The 27,565-nt window shown below is 37.6% G+C and overlaps 3 protein-coding genes across 9 annotated transcripts in view; 2 read left to right on the top strand and 1 right to left on the bottom strand.

Annotated features, from left to right (window-relative positions):
- vcla (vinculin a) overlaps positions 1 to 16,807 on the top strand; it is a 33,376-nt gene extending 16,569 nt beyond the window's left edge. The window contains exons 7-22 of one of the 4 annotated variants that reach the window (XM_057342099.1): positions 81 to 171; positions 942 to 1,089; positions 1,695 to 1,848; positions 2,876 to 3,051; positions 3,719 to 3,909; positions 6,314 to 6,513; positions 6,761 to 6,889; positions 7,355 to 7,504; positions 9,896 to 10,004; positions 10,257 to 10,559; positions 10,652 to 10,776; positions 10,949 to 11,134; positions 13,064 to 13,258; positions 14,126 to 14,329; positions 14,421 to 14,525; positions 15,017 to 16,801. In XM_057342099.1, coding sequence (XP_057198082.1) covers positions 81 to 171; positions 942 to 1,089; positions 1,695 to 1,848; positions 2,876 to 3,051; positions 3,719 to 3,909; positions 6,314 to 6,513; positions 6,761 to 6,889; positions 7,355 to 7,504; positions 9,896 to 10,004; positions 10,257 to 10,559; positions 10,652 to 10,776; positions 10,949 to 11,134; positions 13,064 to 13,258; positions 14,126 to 14,329; positions 14,421 to 14,525; positions 15,017 to 15,163 — 2,613 coding nt within the window. In that variant the 3' untranslated portion in view covers positions 15,164 to 16,801. Of the gene's footprint in view, positions 1 to 77; positions 172 to 941; positions 1,090 to 1,694; positions 1,849 to 2,875; positions 3,052 to 3,718; positions 3,910 to 6,313; positions 6,514 to 6,760; positions 6,890 to 7,354; positions 7,505 to 9,895; positions 10,005 to 10,256; positions 10,560 to 10,651; positions 10,777 to 10,948; positions 11,135 to 13,063; positions 13,259 to 14,125; positions 14,330 to 14,420; positions 14,526 to 15,016 lie in introns of all 4 variants that reach the window. The other 3 variants (XM_057342098.1, XM_057342100.1, XM_057342101.1) reach the window with 3 other exon arrangements.
- Positions 16,808 to 16,889: 82 nt separating this feature from the next.
- On the bottom strand, positions 16,890 to 21,804 carry ap3m1 (adaptor related protein complex 3 subunit mu 1). 3 transcript variants are annotated; one of them, XM_057342105.1, is made up of 9 exons: positions 21,720 to 21,804; positions 20,580 to 20,875; positions 20,316 to 20,487; positions 20,100 to 20,237; positions 19,935 to 20,020; positions 19,634 to 19,767; positions 18,406 to 18,613; positions 18,146 to 18,290; positions 16,890 to 17,928 (listed from the first exon to the last, which is right to left on the bottom strand). In XM_057342105.1, the coding sequence occupies exons 2-9, from the start codon at positions 20,850 to 20,852 to the stop codon at positions 17,828 to 17,830; spliced, it is 1,257 nt and encodes a 418-aa protein (XP_057198088.1). In that variant the 5' UTR covers positions 20,853 to 20,875; positions 21,720 to 21,804; the 3' UTR covers positions 16,890 to 17,827. The 3 variants fall into 3 exon arrangements, with proteins under 3 accessions (XP_057198088.1, XP_057198086.1, XP_057198085.1); XM_057342103.1 differs by having other exon boundaries at positions 20,580 to 20,871; positions 21,720 to 21,798; XM_057342102.1 differs by having other exon boundaries at positions 21,724 to 21,791.
- Positions 21,805 to 22,019: 215 nt separating this feature from the next.
- The window catches only part of adka (adenosine kinase a), a 133,823-nt gene continuing 128,277 nt past the window's right edge, over positions 22,020 to 27,565 (top strand). For both annotated transcript variants that reach the window (XM_057341558.1, XM_057341557.1), the window contains exons 1-2: positions 22,020 to 22,133; positions 24,544 to 24,618. In XM_057341558.1, coding sequence (XP_057197541.1) covers positions 22,078 to 22,133; positions 24,544 to 24,618 — 131 coding nt within the window. In that variant the 5' untranslated portion in view covers positions 22,020 to 22,077. The remainder of the gene's footprint in view (positions 22,134 to 24,543; positions 24,619 to 27,565) is intronic.

Raw genomic sequence — 27,565 nt, 5'->3', positions numbered from 1 at the left:
ACTCTGATCCATGCAGTGACATCCTACTGGGAAAATATGAAGAACATGATGTATTTACTAACACACTGTTTCTCCTGAAGGACACAGAAGCCATGAAGAGAGCACTGGCAGTGATTGAGTCAAAGATGGGTCAGGCTAAAGGCTGGTTGAGGGACCCTAATGGTCTGCCAGGTAATACTCAACAATTACACATACAGGTACATATAGCATATGTACCTTATACCTACTGTATATTATACTGTATATCAGTTCCTTAATATTATTTTAAGCAGTCATGTCATAAGGAATCTTTTGGAAAAAGAGTTTATTGTGTTATGAAAACATACTCATAATACTCAAAACGTCCTTTCCCTTCCAGTGTTATGGATGTGACACTTTCAGTCAAAACTTGAAATATAAATTCTCAGAGAAAGTATTTATTACTGAACCATCTGCTTATATTTTTGACTAAACCCATCAGAAAAATATATCAAAATGTAGATATATTTTAAGAGAGAAAAAGTAATGCATTATGGATGACAAAAAGGACATATGTTTTTGAGAGACAACATACTTTGTAGGATTTCTGTGAATAAAATGTGCAAACCAGAAGCAATAACACCCAACAAATGGAGAAGAGATGGCTCTTCATATACCACAAAATAGTTTATTTTCATGTTATCATTTATGAGAAATATGGACCATTATGGATGTGACAGCCAACCTCAAAGTGACAATTCACTTACCTGACTATGAAAACTGGGTATTTAAACCACCAAATATTGACACCTGACCTATCAGTATTGTGAAAACCTTTGGTAAAAACTTAAGGTTGATATTTGCTTGAAGTTGCCCAAATATCAATTACAAAATCGCCCTGTATTATGTTCATAAAATTAGTTTTTATTAAAATGAGGTAAACGTATATGTGTGGCAGCTGGTCTTGTTTGATATTTCTCCAGGTGACCCAGGAGAGCATGCGCTACGTCAGATACTGGATGAAACAGGAAAAGTGGGTGAACTTTGTGCTGGGAAAGAGAGGAGAGAGATCCTGGGAACAGCCAAGACCCTGGGCCAAATGACCGATCAGGTGTCAGATGTGCGGGCCAGGTACGCCCCCCTCATTTCCCGAAGAGATACGTCAGAAGCGCAAGCAGACCTGTGGAACAAAATTAGCTGTTGTCTGTATCAGTGGCGGTATCACCAACCTATTATATCGCTGAATCAACCTAGTTCAGCATTTTGATGTCGCCACATGTTGGATCGCGTGAAGTGAATTATGCATTTATGCAGCTGCGAGCTGTTCGTAATGGTATTCATCATCTTTCATGCGCAACGTTACGTCTGTGCGATGTGTCTCAGGGGCTCTAACTGCAATAAACAGCAATGAACCTGTTTTTGAGGTTGTTTGTAAACAGGCTAAATCTCCAGAGATTATTTATCCCTGACTGCTGAGTACAGAAAAAAGGTGCCGTGTGGTACAGTATGTGTCAGGGATGTGAAAAGCCAGAGAAAGTGAGAGATCAGATGCAGGGCTTTGACTTTATTAGAGGGATTCAAGGAAAGCAGATTTAAGGCTGAAGGGTTTTCTAATCAGCCGCTGCCTGGTCTACTGATCACGCTGGAGTATTTCAAAATGACATTTGCACGTAGTTCATGTTATTTTGTCTCTCTTTGATGATGACAATGATATCGTTTATATGGTGTTTCTCCAGAGGTCAGGGTGCCACCCCCATGGGTATGCAGAAAGCTCAACAGGTGGCTCACGGTCTGGATATTCTGGTGGGGAAAGTGGAGAATGCTGCCCGGAAGCTGGAGGCCCTGACCAATGCCAAGCAGGCCATCGCCAAGAGAATTGACACAGCGCAGGTCAATCGTGTGATCGTTTAACAGAAGCATGAAGCTGCTCTGAGGTTACTTTAGCGGTTTTATATGTTTAAGCTTTGTTATTTGTGCTCTGCCCATAGTGGAGTTGACCAACATTTTATAGTATCAGCTTGACCAATTTCAAACCTACAGCGAAGCAAAAGTACTTTCGACATCCCTATTGGTCTCTAGGTGTAAATGACAGACATTACATATTTAAAATGTATTCTAAAGGACATACAGTATGTGTACTCCAAATTACAGATATCTCAACTGATGTTACATAAAAGTCTCCTTATTTGAAGATGAAGTCTCAGATCTTGTACTTTGGTGGGGCAAAAACTTCAGATAAATTCGCCAGCAAAGCCTTTGATTATGTAACAGTCAGATTCCTTGCGCTGAATAACAATGCAATCAAAGATTCCTTCCATTCTTTTTAAATACATCTAAAAGACAAGACATTTTAAAGATCCAGTGTACCACATTTAGCGGCATCTAGTGGTGAGATTGCGAACTGCAACCAACGTCTCACTCCACCAGTCACCCCTCCCTTTCGAAGCACTACGGAGGCTGACACAGGACAAAGATGTCATCACATTTTTGCTTCTTTGCCGAAGGAGATAATGTATTTACGAAACACGCTCTGTAGAGCAGTTTGTCCGTTTAGGGCTACTGTAGAAACAACATGGCGAATTCCATGTAAGAGGTATGTAGATAGAAATAGCTCATTCAAAGGTAATGAAAACAACACTTCATTATGTAAGGTTTTTATACACCTCTGAAGACATAGTTATGTATATTATATTGCATTTCTGTCAACAGATCCTCCAAAATAAACTACACACTGGACCTTTAAGAAGTGTCAGGAAGAACATGTTCATTCTGATAATAATGGGGGATATAAATATTTTCTGAAGTTTGAAGTGATTATTTTGCTCAGCTCTATTTGCTTACATTGTCAAACACATTTGTAAAAAAAATTCAATAACAATTTAAGTTGACTTTATTGTTCATGGGTGTTTCTCTACAGAGCTGGCTGGCTGACCCTAATGGAGGTCCGGAAGGGGAGGAGAACATTCGGGCTCTTCTGGCAGAGGCCAAACGCATTGCAGACCTGTGCGAAGACCCTAAAGAGAGAGATGACATTCTGCGCTCCATCAGTGAGATCGCAGGACTCACAGCAAGACTGGTTGAACTTCGCAGAATGTAATTACAGACCAACAGTACATGTGGTTAACGTCCTTTCATATAAAAAACATACGTTATGTTCTTTCTGCTTTGAAATAAATAAAAAAACAGGCAAGTACTACAAATGTAATTGTTATTTAATAAGGGGGTACAGCCACACAGATTGAAACTCCTGATTAGAAATGACCATTTAAATTTTTTTACGACAACATTTTAGATGCTGATTGGGTATCACACTTCAAATGATTTTATGACATCACATTTACATTTAGTCATTTAGCAGACGCTTTTATCCAAAGCGACTTACAAAGTAGGGTAAAACAATAGAAGCAATATGTGCAACAAAACAACAACAATGTATAGGTGCAGTAAAACTGGTCTCAGTTAGCCTACCACAGTATACGAAGCTAAGAATATCCTTGTTATTTATTTATATATATATATATTTTTGAGGGGGGGGGTAGGAAAGTAGAAAAGAAGTAGAAGACTGTACTAATGGGTCAGATGTTGACGGAAGAGATGTGTTTTTAGCCGATTCTTAAAGACCGCTACAGAATCCGCTGATCTTGTGGCAAGACTACTGAACAGCAAGGCTTCCATTTACACACAATAAACTTAAGCAACTGACATCACTGTAAATGGCATTTGGTATAATCTCATTTTCTGCTATCTGCCTGTGGTACAGGGGTAAAGGAGACACCCCCGAAGCTAGAGCGCTTGCCAAACAGATCGGCACAGCTTTGCAAAACCTGCAGGCCAAGACTAACCGCGCCGTGGCCAACATGAGACCCACCAAGGCTGCCGTTACCCTAGTGGGCAAAATGGAGCAGGCCCTGCGCTGGATCAACAACCCCGGCGTGGATGATCGTGGAGTAGGTGTGTGTCAGCGTCACAGATCCCTGAATGGCATTACTGCTTAAATCTAAATCACAGGGCAAAATTCATATTGAGTTTGTTTGGATAAATATGAGAGGTTGGTAACTTGTTTTCAGTGAATTAAACCATGTTGTGCACCATGTTTTTGGTATCTCCGTGTGAAGCCTAATGGCCAATAAGCTGCAGTGAAAGCTTGTGGTGATTTGAGGCCAGTATTTTTCCCCCAAAGGATGACACAGGGGTATTGAATGACTAACTCATTTGTTTGGCACTGGGCACTTTACTCTGGACCATTATGTGTTGTGACAGATAGATTATTATCTCCGTCACCATTAGATCTATGTTCATAGTTACAATATTTCACTATAAATAGTCGTCATGTGTCCTATTCACAGCAGGTCTTGTTACTTTATGACTGATGTGTGACTTGACATGAAATTTATTGAGTCTAGAATTCGAGAAGTATTAAAGCGGCCATTCCCAGTGATGCCAATTTTCAAACTTTAGTTAGTGTGTAATGTTGCTGTTAGAGCATAAACAATATCTGCAAAATGATAAAACTCAATGTTCAATGGCAAGCGAGATATTGTCTTCAACAGAATTCGCTTTTCAAGGACTACAGAAAACGGCTGGAATCCGACTACAGCCCTATACTTCCCGGGTAAATGATGTCACTATTCCGAGTTTTTGAAAAACCTCTGCCCAAAGGAATACACCAAAAAAGGGGCGAGGCCTTCCTTAGAGAAGAGGAAGAGCCGCTGGAGTAGTGTACGGTTATCAGCGATTTTAAACATTTGACTGAGCTGCGCAATTAATTACTTTCACTTTCATCACAGTCCTACAGCTGGTAATAAGAATTCAGCTACACACATTCTAAGATAACCAACAGTCAAATAACAGCTTCCATGACTTTAACATCGGCTGTGAAAGCTGTTCTGTGTAACACACTGATATTGTGTGTGTGCACATACCTCTAAAACACTTCTATCAAACGTCCTTTGAAGTCCTGCTTGCAAATGTTTCCTAGTCAAATCTGCGTGTTTTATTAACCATCTTAGGTCCAATATAAAAAGGCAAAACTAACGCTTCTGTTATTAGTGTTAATTAATATAACCGGTCTGACCCAATCGGTCCGGTGCCATTTCCCTCGCCATAGTAGGAAAGAAATCGTGATCTCTAACAAAGATTGACGTTTGCACTTGCACTAGCAGACCTCCGTTACACTTCGATGTGTTTAACTGATGAAGTGAAGTTGACGCCATTGTTACTGTTTATTGCTAAAAGCCAAAGCTTATGAATACACGTGCACTAAGAGGGGGACCGAGCAATCACAACAGCCTGAGAAGCGGAAGCTCGCTGATATGGTATGGGTGGGACATCTTCAGACACACGCTCTAAGCGGGGAACCAATCACGACAGACCTGGTCAGCTTTACCAATCAGAGCGTTTCGGAAGGAGGGATTTTATATAGACCGGAAGAAATCCAATCGTTTTATTAGAAGAGGGACAGGGGTGAACAATAAACTTGAAATATAAAGCGTTTTTTGAAACTAGAAACATGAACATCCATTGTTAAACACCCAAAAAACATAATCAAAGCTTCAAAAACAGCAAAAGAATGGCTCCTTTAATACCCAGTTTTTTAAAACTTTTTCTACAGTATATACTACAAGCATATACTTCACTAGTTAAGGGAAAGTCTATACTTTGAAGTATGTTGTCAAACAGCATTGGGAAAGTAGTACCGTGTCATAAAACTGATATTATACCGTAGTTTTGTTTTGAGTTTTATTATAGTTTTATAACTATAGTTTTTATAAAATATTTTTAATTAGCTTTTATTTTTATGTGTTATAAAAATGTGTTTTTATGTTGATTTTAGTTCAATTTTATTATTTGTTTATTTTTGATATTACTATAAGCTTTTTATTTTAGTTTTTAAATAATTGTAGCTTTTTATTTTAGTATTAGCTTCGTTTTCATGTTCAGTTAATAATAAAAAATTACTTAATTAAATTTATTGCTAAGGCAACATTTCATTTTTTTGTTTAAAATATTATTTAGTCTGATATTTTATTTTATTTTAACTGGAATGTTTGAATAGCTTTAGTTCAAGTATATTAGCTTTTTGATTTTAAATATCTAGGTTTTTACTCTAAAATGGCTTTATCATTCAATCAAAATGTTATGATTTTTTCTGTAAAATCTATTTAAAGGAATAGTTCACCCAAAAAATGGTCCACCATAGTAGGAACAAAAATTACTAGGGTCAAGTCAATGGGGACCATTTTTGGGTGAACTATTCCTTTACGTAGCTTAAACCAGTGGCTCTGGTTTTATGTACAATATGCAGAATGTCAAAACTGGTCCATATGTCCCAACCATCTTCACTCTGTGTCTTCAGGCCAGGCTGCCATCCGTGGGCTGATAGCGGAGGGCCGTAGGCTGGCTAACTCTCTACCAGCGCCATACAGACAGGAGCTGCTTGCAAAATGTGACCGAGCGGAACAGCTGATGATGCAGTTGGCAGATCTGGCCGCGCGGGGAGAGGGAGAGGGTCCTCAGGCCGGCGCTGTGGCCACTCAGCTTCTGGAAGCGATTAAAGTAAGATGGCCAGACATGGTGTCCCCCTTGTCTATTAAAAAAATCCCAATATCCTTCACAGCAGGTGTGTGTTATGCCCGGTTGTGATCTTCTCAGATGAAAAGTGCAAGAGGACAGATTTGTTGACTTGTGGAGTGGTGAAATACACTCAAATAAATATAAGCAAATGACTCCATCTGCTGGACATTCTTGGTGTAACATGCCTTACTTTTTAATAGTATTTATGGAGTTATGTGTTCTCTGCAAGGATCTGAAGGCAAAGATGCAGGAGGCAATGACCCAGGAGGTGTCTGATGTATTCAGTGATACAACCACTCCGATCAAGCTTCTGGCTGTGGCAGCGACAGCACCTCTTGACGCCCCCAACAGAGATGAGGTCCGCTGAACATACATCATGTCAAAAGCAGAGCCCAGCATGCGTATCAAATGTACTAATGCAAACAAGCTAAAAAAAATTTAAGTCTACATTTTAAACAAACCATGTCTTTATAAAGAAATTATATTTAGAAAATTATATTTTTATAATTGTAATAAATAAATATAAATACATTTTTATAACATTTATATATTATTATTTATAAATATAATTATAGTTTAATAATAAAAATATTTAAGTATAATTCTATATTATTATATAATATTTATACTTAGCTTGTAATAAGTTATGTGACAGCACTGTACTTCATCTAGTGAATCTTCCAAATGAGCTAGAGCACATTCCTTTCACATTTTTTTTTTCATTTGTGCTTCCAGTGACAGTTTTGTGCCCAGATTAATTAGAAGCACACATACACATGTAGAATGGAAAACCCGCTGAGGTTTTTATTTTTTATTCCTGCAGGTGTTTCAAGAAAGAGCCTCCAACTTTGAGAATCACGCCAACAGACTGGGAGCTACAGCGGAGAAGGCTGCTGCTGTGGGAACAGCTAATAAGAGCACAGTAGAAGGCATCCAGGCAGCCGTGAAATCAGCCAGAGATTTAACACCTCAGGTATGTTTGAGACTCATGCTGGGGACAGTTTATATATACACACACAGTGTGTCTGTGGACATCCAGTTCGGTGCTTATGCCAAGTTTACTTGAAGTGCACGTAATGGTGTGCTTGAGACACAGCCAAGCTTTATATTTGGCCACTAGCCACTGGATCAAGTGTCAAGATTGCTTGCATAGCTTAGACCAGGGGTTCTCAAACTTTTTGGGGCCTGGGACCCTTTAGAGTTGAGAAAATTGTCCAAGGACCTCTTAAATATGATAACAGGTATTAAGCATATGTTTACCACATTTTGCACTCTTTTTGAAGTATGTGCATTGTTTTTTTCAAACTAAATACTTGACACGTGTCACGGTGATAAATAAAATCATAAATCTTGAATCATTTTAATTCTGCTTTCAAATCTGCTTTAAGTGTTGTAATAAAACAGCTCAAGTTTATAATGTATAGCAAACTCTATAAAAAGCTTAATCTATTAAAATAATGTATGAATTGTTGAAAACTGACAAAAAAATGACAGAGCCACACCCCAGAGAGCAACACATTTGTTTTTAAATAAAGTAATAGGAAAGATTGTAGAATAATCTTGTGTCCCAGAATAAAAATTGTCCATGAATAAAGATGACATTGGAAGGAATCTTCCTCATTTTACTATAAGTCCAATGTACACCACTGAGACGTATCGCCAAAGTCTGTTTTCAATCATTTTTCCTCGTTATTTTTTAGACTAGAATGTTATGGAGGACCCAGCCTGCAAATATTAAAAATAAATAAATAAATACGTGTATAAATAAATAAATATATAAACTAATAAATGTAATAATATGAAAATAAATAAAGGAATGAATGAATGACTCGATAAAACAAAATAATTCATTTTTAACTGTTTTTGATCGTAACTTTTTTCAGCTTTTTAATTGATTTATTATTTTCTGTGTCCTTTTTTCTATTTTTATTTTTAGATTCTTTTATTTATCATTTCCTTTTATTTTTACATTTATTTATTTATCCGTTCATTTATTTTTATACTTATTTTGAAACACATGTATATATTTCCACTTTTATTTATTTATTCTTTTATTATTTATTCTTTACTTTTCTGTGTCTTGTATGATAATTAGATGGGTTGGTCTTGCTTACTATACACTGATTTCACTCCGCCGCCATGTTGAAATCGAAAGAAACTCAAAAATATATCCGTACTCGTATACGGTCTCTAAAAATGGTATCGTTCATCCCTATTTTAAATACTGTAATTCTGTGTATACAGTTGTGCATACCTTAGGTAAATATGACCAAAGAAGCCTGTGAAAATAAATCTGCATCATTAAAGGCATACGCCACCCAAATATGAAAATGATCTCATGACTTACTCACCCTCAAGTTGTTCCAAACATATATACATTTCTTTGTTTGGTTGAACACAAAGATATTTGGAAAAATGTTAGCAACAGAGATATCTGGGGAGCCACTGACTACCATAGATTTAAAAAAATATATTTTTCTTTGTTCTGTTAAACACAAAAGAAGAGTTTTGGTGAATTTAGGAAAACAAACAGTTCTGGGACACCTTTGACTACCGTTTTTTGACTACCCCAGAAATCTCAGTTGCAAACGTTCTTCTAAATATATTTCTTTGTGTTGAACAGAACATTTTTGGGTGGAGTATCCCTTTTGATCTTTTATTTAAACAATTTACAAAAATCCAACCCTTCATTAGGGTTATAAGAATAAGAATTTTAAATAGGGGGATCTCATTGTGAAATAAATGTTTCATAATTAATAACGAATCATATGCTTTTATTCAATGCTTTTTACAAGCTTTTGTCAAGATAACAGCTCTGAGTCTTCGCCTATACTGCCTAGTTTGGAGAACAAGAGATCAAAGACAATTCCTTAATACAGAATCACTCCAGACCCTTCAGATTTCCAGCTCTATGTTAGTGCTTCTCCTCTTCAGTTCTCCCCACTCATTTTCTATAGGATTCAGGTCAGGGAACTGTAATGGCCATGCCAGAAGCTTGGTCTTTTGTTCAGTGACCCATTTTGTTTCGATTTTGAAGTTTGTTTCTAGATCATTGTCCTGTTAGAAGATCCAACCTTGGCCCATTATGCGACTCCTAGCAGTGACAGTCGGGTTTTAATTTGAATCTGTTGATATTTGCTAGAATGAGCAGTTTAGACGCACAGTTGTGTCAAGGTGCACTCAGTATTTGTTTATTGCGATGACACCTAGTGGTGAAGATGCAGCATTTCTGCAACAGCTAATTTTTTCAGTTACTAATGCTAGTATGGCTATTTACTCTAGTGTCATAGTTTATGTAAGTGATTAAGGATTATTTAAATGAATTCTTATTTATGTATTTGTATCTCTGTTTTCACACGAGTAGGTGACTTCTGCTGCACGCATTTTGCTGAAGAACCCTGGCAACCAGGCAGCATACGAGCACTTTGAGACCATGAAGAATCAATGGATTGACAACATTGAGAAAATGACTGGTAGGCATAATCTTACATTACCTAATGCACCTGTCATCATTTATTCACCTTCATGTGGTTGAAAACCTGTATGAAGAAGATATTTTGAGAATTTTTAAGTAGTGTCCATACAATGGAAGTCATACATATTTAGAATGACATGAGGCTGAGTAAACGATGAAAGAAATGTATTTTTCTGAGTAAACTTCCCCTTTACATACACACGTTCTTCTAAAAAAGGTAAAACAAAGTGCAAAAAACTCTCTTTTTCAGGTCTTGTGGATGAAGCCATTGACACCAAGTCACTTTTGGATGCTTCAGAGGAAGCCATTAAAAAAGACATTGATAAATGCCGGGTTGCCATGGCTAACGTTCAACCGCAGATGTTGGTTGCCGGGGCTACCAGCATCGCTCGGAGGGCCAACAGAGTCCTTCTGGTGGCCAAACGGGAGGTGGAGAACTCTGAGGACCCTAAATTCAGGGATCTGGTTAAAGTGGCTTCAGATGAACTTAGTAGAACAATCTCACCCATGGTTATGGCTGCTAAAGCGGTGGCAGGAAACATTCAAGATCCAGGTTTTTTCCTTGAATATTTTATACGTCCTGGTTACATTGAATTATTAACATTTTAATGATTGCTGACAGAAATCTTCTATCTGGGTGAGCAGGTTTGCAAAAGAGCTTCTTGGACTCTGGCTACAGGATTTTGGCTGCTGTTGGGAAAGTGAGGGAGGCCTTTCAGCCTCAGGAGCCCGACTTTCCCCCTCCACCTCCAGACCTCGATCAGCTGCATGTAAGTGCTAACAGCTCTCCATCAATAAACTGAAATGAACATTTTAAATCATTTATTCATCCTCATGTTGTTCCTTTTTTTGGTGAATAACTTTTATTACTGTTATTAGTAATGAAAATACTGAATAGCTCTACTAAAATGCTTTTGTGCCATCTCATTCCTCCTATGACAGGTCCATGATGATCAGGCTCCTCCCAAACCACCCCTCCCTGAAGGAGAGGTTCCTCCCCCGAGACCTCCACCCCCAGAGGAGAAGGATGAGGAGTTCCCTGATCAGAAAGCTGGTGAGATGGTGAGCGAGCCCATGATGGTGGCTGCCAGGCAACTGCACGACGAGGCCCGCAAATGGTCCAGCAAGGTGAGTGAAGCCACTACACTTAAAATACACAAGTTCTGTAGATGTACAATATCATTGTACATGAGGAATCTCACAATGCTGGGTCATAATTCACCACAAATTCAAGGGAAATAAGAAAACTAAAGCCTCAATATGTCCTCCATATGCTGACTGTCAAGACCAAGAAAAAATATTTTATACATTAGTCTTTCATTCATTTTATGATGTTTCATATGCATCTTAAACTTACGAAGTGAAGCAAATGGATTTGATGCTCTCAGGCAACATGCAATGTAAATGATAGGACAGCATAATTGTACTTATTTTAATTCATGATTTTTAAAGTAAAAGTAAATCATTTTAACCAGACCGAATTATTACTGTAATATATCCTGTCCAGAAAGATGACCCAGACATGTTCTTTGTGGGCTACATGAGATTCAGTCTAAAATGATGATTGTGTAAATTTCACCGGCTCTGGCGCGTGCAGCTGATGAATCATTGCGTGGATGTCTTGTCATCACATTTTAATTTGTTCTGACAGTGTCAATATTGTCATTTTATGCATTCTGTGGTAAAGATAGTTTTGTAGATACTGCAGAGAAATGTGCTTTGTGTACCAGTCTGCTGTTTATGACTGTGACATGTTGTTTTTTGTCATTGTCACTAACCTGAAATTTGAAAATCTCTGAGATTATTTCAATTTCAGGAAAACAAATGAACGGAAACTGTCATCTATGAAAAGTGTTTGCATGCCCATCTCTAACGGTTTGAAGTAGATTCACTAATGTGTTACTATACTGATGGAGCAATACATGGTTTTTCTTCACAGCTGTACCCCAAAAATATTACAATAAAGACCCTAGTTATCTAAACTAGTGCTGAGCTAATAAATCTCATAGAAAGAAATCTTATAAATGCAGAACTAAATATAATATAAATAATCCAGTCAGATGGCCATAGTGAGAGCCCACCGGGTGTGTTTGACTTATTGGTTCCATCTTTGTCTTTTTGTCTGTGTTTGTATGTTTTGCTTGAGCTCTAGATCAGTTGTCCTTTCACGTTTGTGTCTCGTTCCCTGTGAAAACGTAGATTATTTGTTCTCGTGTTTGTTTGGTCGAATTTGTCTCTACACAGCCCCATGCTTATTGGTTTAGATATGAAGAAATAGTTGAACACCTTAGCCACTGAAACCTCAGAAGTAGAATATATCTGTCAAAATTTTAACATCATTCTTTGATCGGATTTATGGAAAATTTAGAGCATGTCAGTATGTATCTTCTACCAAAAGAACCATAAATGCATCATAAATGGGGTCAGTATCACCTGTGGTGTATTCAATGTGTTCTGAAGGCATACAATGGTCTTGTGTGAAAAACTGAAATATCTCTGTTAATGTCTTGACTTAAAAGTCTATCTTGACAGATGAGATCACCATTCACTTTCATTATACCATAAATAAAATAAGGGGTAAGATAATAGCCGCGGAAAAATGTAAAGACCATTTCAAAATTATTTTCAGTTTTTCTGAATTTACTATTTATAGGTATGTGTGTACTGTGTAGGTATGCGAAGTACTAGCAATATTTCTCACAAATTTAAAATAAAAATATTATTTCTATTTGCATTTATTTGCAGAAAATCTAAACTGGAGAAACGGGTCAAAATAACAAAAGATGCTCTGTATTTTTTCAGACCTCAAATGCTTCTTTGCTTTCTGTCCAAATTAACATTCACAACATTCACAAATAGTCAGCACGACACCTATACAATTTCCTTTTAAACCTTGTGCCAGTCCTTTACCAGCAAAAACAAATTTTTCCTCTCCTACCCCATCCTAAACCAGTGGTATCCCACAATCCTCTCCTGGGAATCTCCATCCAGTGCCTCTCGTACTAACTCTGTCCTTCTTTCTCCCCGCTGGCTCCTCCCCCTCCTCCTCCTCCCCAGCCTGAGGTGACATACGAAGGTTTTGAGGCCGCTGAGGCGGATGTAGATATAGACGGTGATGACGATGAGTTCACAGACAACGAGGATGATTTTGAGCCCGAGCTGCTTTTAGTGGCTTCCAATCAGCCAGTTAACCAGCCCATTCTGGCCGCTGCGCAGTCTTTGCACCAGGAGGCTCGCAAGTGGTCCAGTAAGGTACTTCTTGGCCCCGGCGGGCCGCAGCATCCCTTCTGCATCCAGATATTACTGTGGGAATGCTGAAACCAGATAGCTGCTGCTGTTGTTGCTTCACGCTCGGGTCCGGTGTGGGTTTTTTTTTGCTGCTGGGGTTGCCAATGACAGCGACTGGAATGGCAAGTTTGTTGTGCATTTTTGGACAAACTGATACTGGCTTCACAAGTCACTTCCTGCGCATTTTTGATAGCGTCACGCCTCTGGTTTGAAAGCGGACCCACTCATTCAAACGCTGCTGCCAAAACACTGCTTTTGCCACCTGTGAAGCCATGGATGACAGTTTCCTAATGACTTCGGAATTACACGTGTTGAAGTCATGTCACATGCCTGTTTGTTTGTCTTGCACACTAGGGTTTTCTAACCGTGTCATAGCCATCGTAGGATAATACTTGTTAACACACTGAAGCTCTGCATGCATGTGTACAGACATAACTGCCTCACTCATGGAAAATATAGAAATCTGTAATTTACCTAAAATTACGAAGGTGGGTTATTTATTAGATGGGTACAGTGACAAGCTGAAGGAAAATACGTCTTTTCGTGACTAATTTCACAAAGGCATGATGGATATGCATTGGATGAACATGAAGTGATGCTAAACACCATTTGTTTGTCTAACTCCCATTATGTACTATTCTAAAAAAAACATTTACTGAACTGAATCGCAGATTGGCAAAAGACATTTTCTGCTTTATCTACATATCCAAACTTAAAACTGTATTTATCAAATTCTTCTATACAATCACTAAAATGTACCGTATATAGGAGCATATCAACGAGATTTATAGATTACTACAAAAAAAACCTTCTGCATGGGTTTCCTCTCAGGGTAATGACATCATCGCTGCAGCCAAGCGCATGGCCCTGCTCATGGCGGAGATGTCTCGGCTGGTGCGAGGAGGAAGTGGGAATAAACGTGCCCTTATTCAGTGTGCCAAGGATATTGCCAAGGCTTCAGATGAGGTCACACGGCTAGCTAAAGAAGTGGCCAAGCAGTGCACGGACAAAAGGATTCGCACTAACCTTTTGCAGGTCAGTGGCTTTTGTTGGTCTTTTGTCACTCCAAATGCTGCTAAAAACGACATGAAACGCAATAACGACAATGGAAATAAATTCATTTTAGGTTTGTGAGCGTATCCCAACTATCAGCACCCAGCTGAAGATCCTGTCTACTGTTAAGGCCACTATGCTGGGACGAACAAACATCAGCGAGGAAGAGTCTGAGCAGGTGAGGTCGCATTCATGTTCGATAGGAATGTACAGATGCTTTAATGGGAAAGTGTATGAAATTTAGTGGCATCTATAGCGGTGAGGTTGCGAATTGCAACCAACGGCTCACTCCCCCGCTATCCCCCCCCCCCCCGCTCGAAGCACTACGGTGGCTGACACTAGACTAAGATGTCGTCACGTTTTCACTTCTTTGCCGAAGGAGATAACGTATTCACGAAACGTGCTTTCTAGAGCAGTTTGTCCATTTAGGACTACCGTAGAAACAACATGGTTAATTTAATGCAAGGGGACCCGCAGTGGATGTAGATAGAAATAGCTCATTCTGAGGTAATAAAAACATAACGCTTCATGATGTAAGGTCTTTATACACCTCTGAACACATAGTTATGTATATTATATTGCATTTCTGTCAATAGATACTCCTTAATCTTCACATTGAACCTTTATAGGAATTGTTGGAATGTATTGAATTGTGCATTTGTCTTTAAGGCCACCGAGATGCTTGTGCACAACGCTCAGAACCTCATGCAGTCTGTGAAGGAAACCGTGAGAGAAGCAGAAGCGGCTTCCATCAAGATCCGCACAGATGCTGGGTTTACTCTCCGCTGGGTCAGAAAGACCCCCTGGTACCAGTAAACTGAGGATCGGTATTCCTCATTTAAGAACAATGATAGAACCCCATCTGATCCCTAAACTGTTGGACAACAGTGTTCAGCTGTAGTCTAGGGATAACTGGTAGTACTTAGTTTTATTTACTTACTAGTAAAGGTACTTAGTAGACTGATTACTTTATCCTTCTGAAAGCTATTTTTGACTTTTGCTACAGTTAACTTTATCTCACACTACTGGGATATGGTGTTGGAATACACAGGAAGCAAATTTTTAAAATATATATTTTTGGTATGTTGGGTTTCCAAATTCCAGGTATATATATATTTTTTGCATGAAGAAGTTTTCTATTTTGTATTGGAGAAATGCGGCATGATGACTTGCAGGAAATGCCTTTCTCTAACTGTGTTGGAGCTCACCATGAAATTTACTTTAATTTAGTTTATGACTATTCAATTTTCTTATTGAAAATGTATATATTTATATTTCTCAGTGATGTCTACATTCATCAGATCATTATCGCAGATCGTGTTTTTAGTCACAATTATACAATACATAAAACGTATATGCTAAAGATTTTTTTAGTCAAATCAAATTCACTATAATTAACCATTCTCAACTCAACAACTAGACTTTGCTTAACTATTTATTCAATGGCATAACAGCTTTTTTTCGTAGATTTTTTTGATGGTTCATGCAATTACAGGGATGTACTTTGCATGCTACGACTGATGCCAAAGATTTTATTTTTTACGTTTATACAGTATGAACGTAAAACTCATGAGCTGTTATATAAACTAAACAATTCTGTATTGTAAATGTGTGTAGACATGCGTAAGCTTGTCTACAATACCATTCTATCTTAATACTTTCTTCACACTTGAAAATTTTCTTTGTATCGAACTTGTGAGGGACTGAATGCAAGTTGTTTTTAGATAATACTTCTTTTACAAGGAAAGCACAATTTTCACAACAGTTGAACTGTTTCCTCTGCTACGTGGCTGAAGTGAACATCAACGCCAGTCTTTTTACAGTTAAAACAAATCGTAGCTGTGATCTTGGTTGTTAGTGTGATTAGTATTGTAGTGCATTGATAAAGGAGCTGTTTTAATGTATCTTCCATAGGGTACAATGAAAACTTCCACACAAGACCCAGGTGGCTTGTTTATGTGTGGAGATAACTAAAGACTGTACAGCTCTGAATGTGTTGAACCTGAGTAGCTCACTTTAGCTGAAGATGAACCGTGTTGAGCTGCACTCTCTGTACGGCTAACAGTTTATCAGAAGATGCGTCACTGCCTTGTGTTCACTTAAACTCTCTGTAGTATATACAGTTGAAAGAGTACCTTTTTCAGCCCCAATATAGTGCCTCTTTGTTAAAGTTTACATGGCTGCATTTTTTATGTGTAATAGCATGTTTTGGGTTATGTTGATATAAAAAAAGAGAATAAAAATACTGCTTTGTTAATGTATATATGACACAACTGTTACCTTTCGTTTTCAGTGTCACATAAAGAGATATCTTATGTGCCTCAGAATAATAAAACAGTTCTGTTGAGGTGCTTCAATTCATTGTCTCTAAATGTGTCAATATGGGTTGAGTTTAGTCATTAGGTCAAGTTAGATTACATAAATATTTTTTATTTTACTTTTTGATTGTAACTTTAAACATATTCCATTTTTAGTTTTTAAGTGACATTGTAATAAAGTTGTTTATGTAACATTAAAATACATAAAGCACACAGAGCCCAGATTTTATTTTCATAATTTATATGTCACAAGGCTTTGGGTTCAAGCACATATCTTTAATACAAATACACAGTTCCCTTGACTTACAGTTTCTCAAATGACATTTCATAAAATCTTGGAATTGCCCTTTGTGTGCAAATGTTCTGTAAAGCTTTAAGGTGGAAGACATGCACCATCCACCATACTGCTGCAGGTCAGTGCAACAGGTTCTATCGTGTGTGCTAATAATGGCTCTGTAGAGCTTGTACACAACAAAGTGTTAAAGAAGCAGAACAGAACTGCTACTGACCTGATGGCAGTGATATGCTTATGTAGATTGTCAACACACTATCTCCTGCTATAAGCATATACTGTATAAGGCCATTTGTGTGTGTGAAGCCTTTGTAAAATGTATTTCTTATTCAAAGGCCACTGAACACAAACAAAATTACAATATAAAAACTGAATAAGGCCTGTCTGCAGTTATTCTCAAGTATTGTAGATCAGTAATTGATATAATCTCATCTACATCACATAATGTAAAATACAAATCTTGCATAATTCTCATATGATGCTGCCTAAAACAGCCATTGTGTCTGTTTTAGGCATCGTGTAAACTAATGTGTCTTTAATAATATGTGAATGCTGTGTACTATAAAGTGAAAAACTCCCTGTTTATACTGACATAATGGCAGAGATGTACTGTAAATTACATACTTTAAATTGAACATTTTACAGTTTTAATAAATCAATGGAATGTTATTATTGTGAAGATAAAGTCTCCCAAAAAATACTCTCAAATGTAAAAACTTGCACTTCTTTCTCCCCCCCAAAAACAAATAAGGATATATAATACAGTGATAAATGTAACCTCAATGGTTTGATGCAAGTGCAATCTTGTAGGATTTTACACTTGGCACCTCTTAAGAATTTTTGGCATATTGTCGTTATTCTGTAACAGCCTCACATTCTGACCTGGAATTTTCCAGCCTTGGTCACATATTTCACACCCTTGAATGGTTTATACTTCTCTCCGTACATATCAAGCTGGTTTACTTTCAATCCTGTGGAGCATAAAAGTAAAAAAAAAAAAACATTTTAGTATATATGTACATTTGGAAAATACATTTGAAAATACAAAGGCAAAGTAATCTAATGTTAGAGAGTTGAATTATGGCAGCATATTGTTCTAAGAGTATTTTCTTAGTATGTTCAGATCTTTACCATGACCCTGCTGGCAATAAATAACCAAAGGTGGCCCATAAAGGGGCCATAAACTACCTGAGATGGCTAATTGTTGGATTTTCAGGTCAACGTTCAGGTTTGGGTTCTCCTCTGGTTTAGGTGCTCCTGACTGCAGACTGAGACTTCCTTTCAGATTGGGAAGCTTCTGAGGGTTAAGCTTCCCAATGTCCCACATTAAAACCTACAGGACAATAAAACATGTTTTAAATGATAAACACAATTACTACATTGACAATCTAAACTACAGTAAACCCAAGCTATTAATAGAACCAAGAGGTTGTGGAGTATTATGTTACCTTTGTGACAGGGTCATAGTTGTAGGTTCCTTGAGTTGCATTGAGGTTGGCACTAAGAACCACTTTGGGCATGTGTATGGTTACTACAACACACTCCACAGTCTTTCCCATGGTCTGTTTAGGACCCACAGTGATATCCAGTCTTCCTGAAGGTCCAGTCTCAAAGAAACTGATGTTCTGCTTCACATACACAGGGATTGCTACCAGGCTGCAAAAAGAGAGAAATGGCAAGAAAATGCATGTTCAGTAGGGGTGTAACGGTTCTAATTACTCACGGTTCGGTTTGTGTCACGGTTTTAGGGTCACGGTTTCGGTTCGGTTTGTGCTATGTTCAGGGAAAAGGGACCACTGACAAATAAAAATAAGCACAAATAACCAAGCTACAAGTAACAGCACCAATAAAACAACAGATTAAATCAGAAAATAAAATAAGATACTGTATATATACTTTTTAAGGTAGAAATGGATTTAAGTAATCAAATAAAACATAACATTGCATATGTACAAATAAAATAATGATGAATCATAATTGAAGTTACAGAAGCTATTGAGTCACAAGCAGTGAGTGATTTCCTTGACTTTTAACAGACAGCAGGAATATGCTGCTGTCGCTTTAAGAGGAATGAAACGGATCCAGTACATGATACTGTAGACATGCGTTTTTTTTCGTCTGTTTCGTCCGTTCACTTAAGACATAACCTACAATGTTTGTTAAGATACTCAACAAGAGGGGCATGTTGACCTACTTTGTTCTGTGAATTTGTCCGTTTAAGCGCTTCAAAGACAACTCAATATTTGCGCCATGTCTGAGACTTTCCTTGTGCGCGCTTCGGATCTTCTCATAGTGTGCAAGCTAGTTTTCTCCTGCATCATCTTGCACTTAAATGTTTAAATTGGCAAGGCTTGAATGAGTTTAGTTTAAACAGCAACATGTGCTGTTCAGGTCTCACCTGCACTCCGGGTGATGAAAGCATAAATGACTGGTCATATTACAGCATACGTCAATCCTTGTCTACGTTATTTTAATTTGTCCATGCGTGTTGGACCACGTGCCGAATCGTTAGTGGAGAACCTAGCGGTTACATTTTTTACCGAGAACAGTTACACCCCTAATGTTCAGTACTCAAATCACACAATGTAGGCTATTGTGTTGATAGGCATAATTGAATAATTATTTTTTAAGTTCCAATTTTTTTAACCACAACATCCAGAATAGAGCTTTACTTACTTTTGGGCACTGACGTGATATGACATGAGCTGAAAGTTTCCATCTGGGGGAATGAAGGATAGGACTCTCTCACTTTCCCATCTTTTGTATCGCACACACGGATGAAAGCTCACATCATCCAAGAGTCTGGGGTTCTGTGGTTAGACCATATACATAGACAGTCATACAAAGGTTCACGGGGGGTTGACAGTGGCCTACAATACAAAAAGGGCAACCTAGACCAGAAATGAGTTAATAAGTCGTATAATGTAAAAGCGAACACAAATAGCCAGGTGTACTGTATATGATTAAATGCAATCACCATAAATGAGAGCGTTAGGTCCGGCATTCCAGACAGTTTGACACAAGCATCAATCCCACCCTGGATTTCTGCAAAAACCGTACTTCCTAAAACAAAACAAATACACCATCAACTCTTTTACTTACAGCTCCAGTCAGTTGAATTGCAATATCGATGCACCCTTACCAGATTTATCCAGGATGGCATCGATTTCTTCAACCACATCAAAGTAAGCCTCATTATTAGTATATTTTACACCGGCTCTTCTCCATGGGATACTGGAGAGCTGACCAGTAGGGAGGGTCTGCCCAATATTACCAATGCCTGAAAATTGCAATATGTTAAGTTTTTCACATTTCAAAGCCATACACAAATTATGTCTCATGCTAAAGAAAGCCTTACCTGTGATGGTGTTGACCATAGACCGCAGTGTCGTGGGAGGTCGGATAAGTTCCTTCAAGATGTTGGACTCTGTAGTGAGGGGGAAGCCATTATCTAACATTTCCTCCAGGAGCTCATAGACTATTACCACGTTATCATTGATAGTTGTCTCAGAACATTCTCCAAAATAATCCTGCATGAAAATAATATAAAATCATATTTTTAGACATAAAAGCATGCCTGGATGTATGTCTTTACACTGCACTGTCTGTGGTTTCTTAGTACCTGAAAAGTCTCTGCAACTTGATGCAGAAATTCTATTACAAAGAGAGGAGGCACTTCTGTTTGGGTGACAGAAACAAAAAAGATCTTCTCCCGATAGATGTTTATGAGATAGTGATGAGGGGTGTGGATGACTGGAGGCACATTTTCGGGTTCCACCGCCTTTTCCCTTGCTTCGAAAAAATAATCGCAGACGGTGCGACTTATGACACTCTTCCAGTGTTTCTCCAGGAATAGATCGCCAACATTGTTTATCAGGAACAAGCTGTGAATCATGATGGGGCTGAAAAGCCAACTAGCTAAAAAAAGGAGAAATATGAATTATCTGAAAATATACTGTTTGTTTCTGAAGTCTGAAGTAAAGGAAATACAGATTACATATGCCGATTCTGTCCACCAGACTCCCAAAAGATTTTTGTTGGATTTAGTCGAAGAAGACTACATGCCAAAATTATAGACATTTGATTGACTATGAGCCATGTTAAATAACAGACATTCCTGTTTAATAGTATGATGAACTCCGCTCATTGTGCACTTCATAAAGCAGTGCTTGTTTCTCCAACCAGGGGTCACTGGAGGTTTAGAAAGGTACTGCAGAAGATATTTATACAATTTACAGATACATTTCCTGTAATTACATGTTCAAATTTTTTAACGAATTAATGACCTCATACTCATTATGTAACTTTATTATGAGAAAGACAATAAAGAAACAAAATTGCGACATAATACTAATCAAACAGCAGTACAATTTATATTAAAACAATTAAACTACACATGCAAGATCGCAGTCGACACTTTAAAGAGTCAATTTTCGCTCGCAGCAACTAAGCAAACAAACTATAGTAATGCTAACTTACAATATTGAAACGTTAGTTTTAAGGAAGTAATTCACTACTTGACCAACATCTACACTCAAACAAAGAGAATTTTGATGACAATGTCGGAATGTGTGAAAGAGAACAAAAATATACATATTTCTAAAAACTGACTGAAAGCATTATGACTGAAAGTTTGCTGTAAAGTTACAACATCAAATGTATTTGGCAATTCATTGATATCGAAATGTACCACTGAATAAACGCTGCCAGCCACTTTACAAAGAGTAAACTTATCTAAAACTTATTTTTAAACAAAACGTACCTACAGACAGCTGTCTTGATAAATATTTTCAGCAGCAAGAAACTCTTCGCTGGCATATGTGTCAGTCCTTCCCAGTTCAGGCGCCCTAAAATAAGCCGGACCTAAATTTAATCCAAAGTAAATTAAAGATGCAAACTAGCTCGAATTTGGGTTCACAGTGTGTAATATAAAACATATTAATGATACATTCGCAACCCATGTGCTTTTTGGAAGTAAATATTAAGCTTTATTGATAAATGGATTTTCGTTCCGGCACACAGGGCAGCTATCTGTTTTAATGTTTCTCTTGTCGGCGCCAGATCTTCATTCTCGCATCGAGGTGGCTCGAGCGTGTCTGATAGAGCATAATCAGTACAGCATGGCGTCCGATGAACCTAAAGCAAAGAAAATTAAACTCGAGGAAAAAAAGCTCAGGTACAGTAAACCCGAGCATTAGTTGACAACTGTAGAATTGACACTGAGGAAAGAGTCGAGAATGTAATTACAATGATTTAATATCAGTTTTGGGTCAGAGGTCAGGTCTGTATTTCACAAGTCCATGTGCTGTTTGCCTAAAGCAGGTTGCTGTTGTTGTTGTGTTGGAATAAGAGTCTTGGGCATTTTCCCATTAACCATGATGAATGCTGCTTCTGTCTTGTGTCCTATTTGATTTTACGTTAGTTGCCATCATGACTTGCAATAACATGTTGGTTGTTGCGGCACATAGTTCCCGTCAGTTTGCAATTTGTTTAAATTATCCGCTGTCAAATAGTGCTTTCTGCAGGAAAGCTATTCTTTTGTTACTTCTGCTACAAATCTACGATCCCAAACTCGTGATCATGCAAACATTCCTTGGAGAACAACCTCCCCTAATAAGCATTATAAGTGGAGTGGTGGCGCCGGGGTGTTATTTATACGTTGTATATATGGCTAAAGTTGTTAAACAGATGCTTAATGGGAGTATTATATATATTGAAGAGTGGAGTGCGTCCCACGTGTATTTTGTTATGTAGTCGGTTGCATTCGCGCGGGTTTTGCTGCACAGATAGCATAGCCCCCGGCTTTAAAACTTAATATAACAATTATGAATGCATGACTGCACATATTCTTTCAAAAGATACAATCTGCGCTAATGTTTAAGATAAAATGATCTGTCTGAACGACAACTTTTACGAGTTTCGTAGCCAGGTCACTTTGCTTTTGGTGTTTTATGTTTCGCTAAACCTGTTGGATTGACAGACTCTCCAGATATGCTATGGCTTTAGCTGTGCTGTCATTACAAAGCAGACTGTGACAAATGTCAGTTTTTAGGGAAACGGCTAATATGATAGTGATAAATAGTATTTGCTAGTTGTAAATTGTAGGGTTATCACTGTATTTTTGTGAATAACGTGATAATGCTCACACTAATGTCATGCTTACATCCAGCTGGGTATCTCTCTATTTACAAATTGCAAATATATAACTAATGCGTTTTAAAAACAGTCTAAATATAACAGAGACTTTAATGGATGAAGTTAAATGACATGCTATATTTACAAACCCAGAAGCATGTCTGCAGAGACAAAAAAGTCTTTCTTCTATTGGCTTGTTCATCAGCCAATCAGCGCCAAGGCGCTCTTCAGTCAGATCTGCCTGTACTAATAGTACATGCAGACACACTTGGCTGTCATTTAACTCCTGTGAGCATCATCTCAAGTCTTCCTCATGCCTGCAGCCAGGTAGGTCAACAACCCGATTTTCAGGCCCTTGTCAGCTGTTTGAGGCATTAGATGAATTTTTAGGGTTTCGTCATGTCATTCAGGTCTTTTCCCAACTCGAATTGAAATTGCGTGTCAGATTTGGTTGTTTGGTTAGTTTTTGTAATAGTTTACCTTTTAACCAGTTTTTAACCGGTGTAGCTTTACGGAAATCATTTTATTCACTAGTTTCTTTGTGTGTTAAATAGCATTTTTGTAAAACATGTGTTTCTGAGCACTCCCGACTTACTCCCACACTGACACATCTGTGCTCATTCACAAGTTTCCCATAAGGGCCAGCATTTTCCACTCAACATAACAGAAACAGTCTTTTTAATGTTGGATTGTGAATGGAGATTAGAAGAATTTTGTTGGTTTTTCTGTGTTAAAGGAAAGATCGTGACTTATTCTAGTGTATATTCAAGTTATTATTGTTATAATATAGAAAACTGTGTTTTTACAGACATGCAGTCTTTCGTTGTTGTTTGCAAAATGATCATTTTTTTCCTATTTGTCAACAGCGATTCATAATTTCTAGGCTTTCACCACATGTTTTAACCAGGGTGAATGGACGGCCAGTCATTCACCCAGATGGTCTAATGCTGAGTTTGTTCTGTGTAGTGGCTGTCTGAAAGCTTTCCTAAATTATTCAGTTAAACATTTATGACAATGGTATCCTTTGATACTGTCGTTATATTATGTTTTTAAAATATTTGTGTTTAGCCAAACCAAAAACCCCCCTCAGTTAAACAAACACATGAAAGACATGGCTTAATGTTTACCATGGTTGGCTTAAAAATAGATTTGATTTCTTTTGTGTAACACACTACTTTATGCTTGACGGAATTGTCCATATTTGTTCATGCCGAATTTCTTTTGCGTAAAGTCCCTCAAGATGAAATGCTTGAATTGAGTTCTGTACATTTTTTGAATATTTTGTGAAAATAGTCTCCCTGGTAGACAAAATGTCTCTGCTATTTTTAGAAGAAACATGCAAGTGCATCATTTTAAAATAACTTTCTTAAATATTTTATTGATACATAGTCAGAATTACTCAGTTGTTTTCTAGATGGCTTAACTGAAAGCTCATGTCTCTCCCTTTACAGTCAAAATGCCCTTTTCGGGATGGGAAACCCCCTGCTTGACATCTGTGCTGTGGTGGACAAAGATTTTCTAGACAAGTAAGTCATATGCATGATCCATCTCTAAAATCAATTTGATGGCTTTTTGCAACAAAGAGGTTTATATTACTCTGATGTTTTGCTCTGCTTTTATCTTACTTTGTTGTCTTGTTATTTTGTCTCGAATAAACCCTAGTTTCTAAAACATCTGACTCTGTGATTGCTCTTGATAAAATGCAGCGTGTGGTGTTCCATCAGCCCATGTTAGATTTAAAGTGAGGTGCAAGCCCAGCAGTTTTTGGGGTCATATCATTCTTTGTCTACATTGCAAACATGTCCCCTTGTTCTTTAAGGAGTTGGCTTCTGCTGCTGCACTCTCTTTTTTGACACGTAGACCTCCTCGCAGGGCAGCTATTCCAGCAGTACTCCTAAAACAATATCAGTGTGACCTCCCACCCCCTCTATTACATAACCTTAAACACACAAGTGACCGGTTCGCAAGTGTCTTTGCACTACCATGACCATGAGGTGGCATGCTTAAAGAATTGTTACTGTATTTTATATTTAATATTGTGGGTGACCTGGGCCATACTTAAAATGAATATTGTTATAATCATGTTTTTGATATTTAATGCTAATGCATTTATAAGGTTGGCATGTGCATACATGAGATAACATAGATAAGCCTAGAGAATAAGGTTGCATTTTATTTATTCTTACTTGCGTGGCATGTTGTCATTAGGGGTGTGTGATATTAGCAAAAAAAGACTTCTTGATATTTTCTGGGGTTTTACGATAACGATAAGCAGACGATATTTTGCATCCTATAGTCTTATGTTGTACTATGTCCATCTAACGTGTTGTTACCAGGACGTTCATTGTTGATATTATTAATAGAGAATGAGAGAGATTTTCTCATCAAATCCTGTCATCATTCACTCATTCTCGTGGCAACCTTTTACTATTACTTTGCAGAACTTAAAAGAAAGATTTGTTAAAGAACAATGTTAACACTGAACCCCATTGACATCTGTTGTATGGACACAAAACCATTGAGACATTTCTCAAAATATCTTCTTTTGTGTATCACAGAAGAGTCATATACAGGTTTTCAACAGCATAAGGGTAAATAAACAATGTTAGAATAACAGAATGTTAGAATTATATTTGAATGAACAGAAATTATGATATTTTGAGTAAACTATCCCTTTAAGGAAAGGTCTTTAAATGGAATCATTCAAGTAAAAAAAACACATCACTTGTGTTCGGTGAACTGTGCAGCAAGAAGCACACTGTAATAGAAAAGTAGTCTATCAAAAGCAAACTTATGGGATGCTTAGGTTTTAGATTAAGTTGTATTGCTCTTTTCTTTAGAACTTTTTTTAAACAAAGTCGAGCGGCTCGTTCATCCATGCTCTCATTCGCATTTAAGCCTTATTGCTCCCACATCAGAGCTTTGCATTGCGGCCAAAATCAAGTCTATATGGATTTATTCTTTCGAACTGACAGTTCGTCAGGAAAACACAAATGAACTCATTGAGTAACATCACTTCACCTGACGCTGTCCACTGTGTGGATAAAGCTAAATTGCTAACCATGCTGTGAATATGCACGCGCAGTGCTTGACTAAAGTATTTGTGAACATCGAGTGCTGTTTTTAGTGGAGCTTAAAAAATGCATGACATACTCTGTAATATGATTTTGCACATTGTTAAAACAAGATTTACGATATTATCGCACACAATATATCTTGCACACCACTAGTTGTCATATATATCAAGCTATTGGTTTGCGAATGTAGATTAAGCTGAACACAAGCTGCAAAGTTGATTTTGTCTTAAAGCAACACTAGAGAACTTTTGCTATACGGTTCCCCCATGTGGTTGATAAGCGCAATTGTCTGTTACCAGTGTTGTAAATAATGTCACTGTATAAACTTCCCAGAGGGCAGCGCAATACACGTGAATTTGTTTAGTAAGCTGATGGAACTGGCGAATGCGGAAACGTCGTTTGGAAACCATTTCCCAACCGGAAACACGAAAATTACAGAGTGTGGTTTTAGCCGCTATAGGAGGCTGCTCAGGCAGCAGTGTCAGTAGAATTTGTCCGGTTAACAGTTGTTCAAATACTGAATTAATTTTAGAAACATTATTTTAAGGTCGAAAAACTACATAGTGTTGCTTTAAGTGTCAGCACATTTACAAGCAGGGTTGGGTTAACCGTTATCTTAAAACCGCTTCTGTTTCAGAATGAAATGTTTGACCTGTGCAGCTTTAATGATTTCCACTCCAGTTTGTTTAGTTGTTAGACCTGCTGTTTGCAGGGCAGAGTTAAAGAATAGATTATTATGTTGCATTAGGAGAGATCAGTAGGTTGCCTTTGTGCTGATTAGATATTGGCATAGCAAATAACTAACCATAATACCATAAAAGAACGAGCTTTCAAGATATCAGACAATAGTGTTAAGTGCTTGTGCAATTTGATTGATCTGGGAGAATCTGAATCAAGTGGCCTAACTGAGAACCAGCTTGTTTTAGACTAGTGATAAAAATGATTACATGTTTTTACACTTCGTATGTAAATGCGGCTTACAACACTTATGCTCGTGTGTTTTGCTTGAAAGTTAACTGCAATGCCAAGGCTTGTAAATAAGGCTGATGGTATAAATGTTATACAGTAGGTCTGTAACATGTAATCCATAATTCTGACACGTTGATGTTCGGTTTACATTAGGGAAGAGAATGTTTATCTCTGAATGTTACTGGAGATGTGCTGAATGCTGCATGCATGCCACTTACGTTTAATGTTTGGTTTCACTTACGCCTTTTCAATATTAAAAGTTATTGTGAAGTCATTTTAATTTTCAATAACAATATTCTAGTCTTTGTTTTGTAAATGAATGCATTCTGGGACAACATTCCAGCTATGCTTGTTCTCTTTAAAGTGATAGTTCACCCCAGATTTAAAATTCTGTCATCATTTACTCGCCCCCTTGTCGTTACAAACC

Source organism: Triplophysa rosa, linkage group LG9, assembly GCF_024868665.1.
Source record: "Triplophysa rosa linkage group LG9, Trosa_1v2, whole genome shotgun sequence".
Lineage (NCBI taxonomy): Eukaryota > Metazoa > Chordata > Actinopteri > Cypriniformes > Nemacheilidae > Triplophysa > Triplophysa rosa.
Note: the sequence above shows the minus strand (reverse complement) of the source record. Positions and strands in the feature narration are given on the sequence as shown.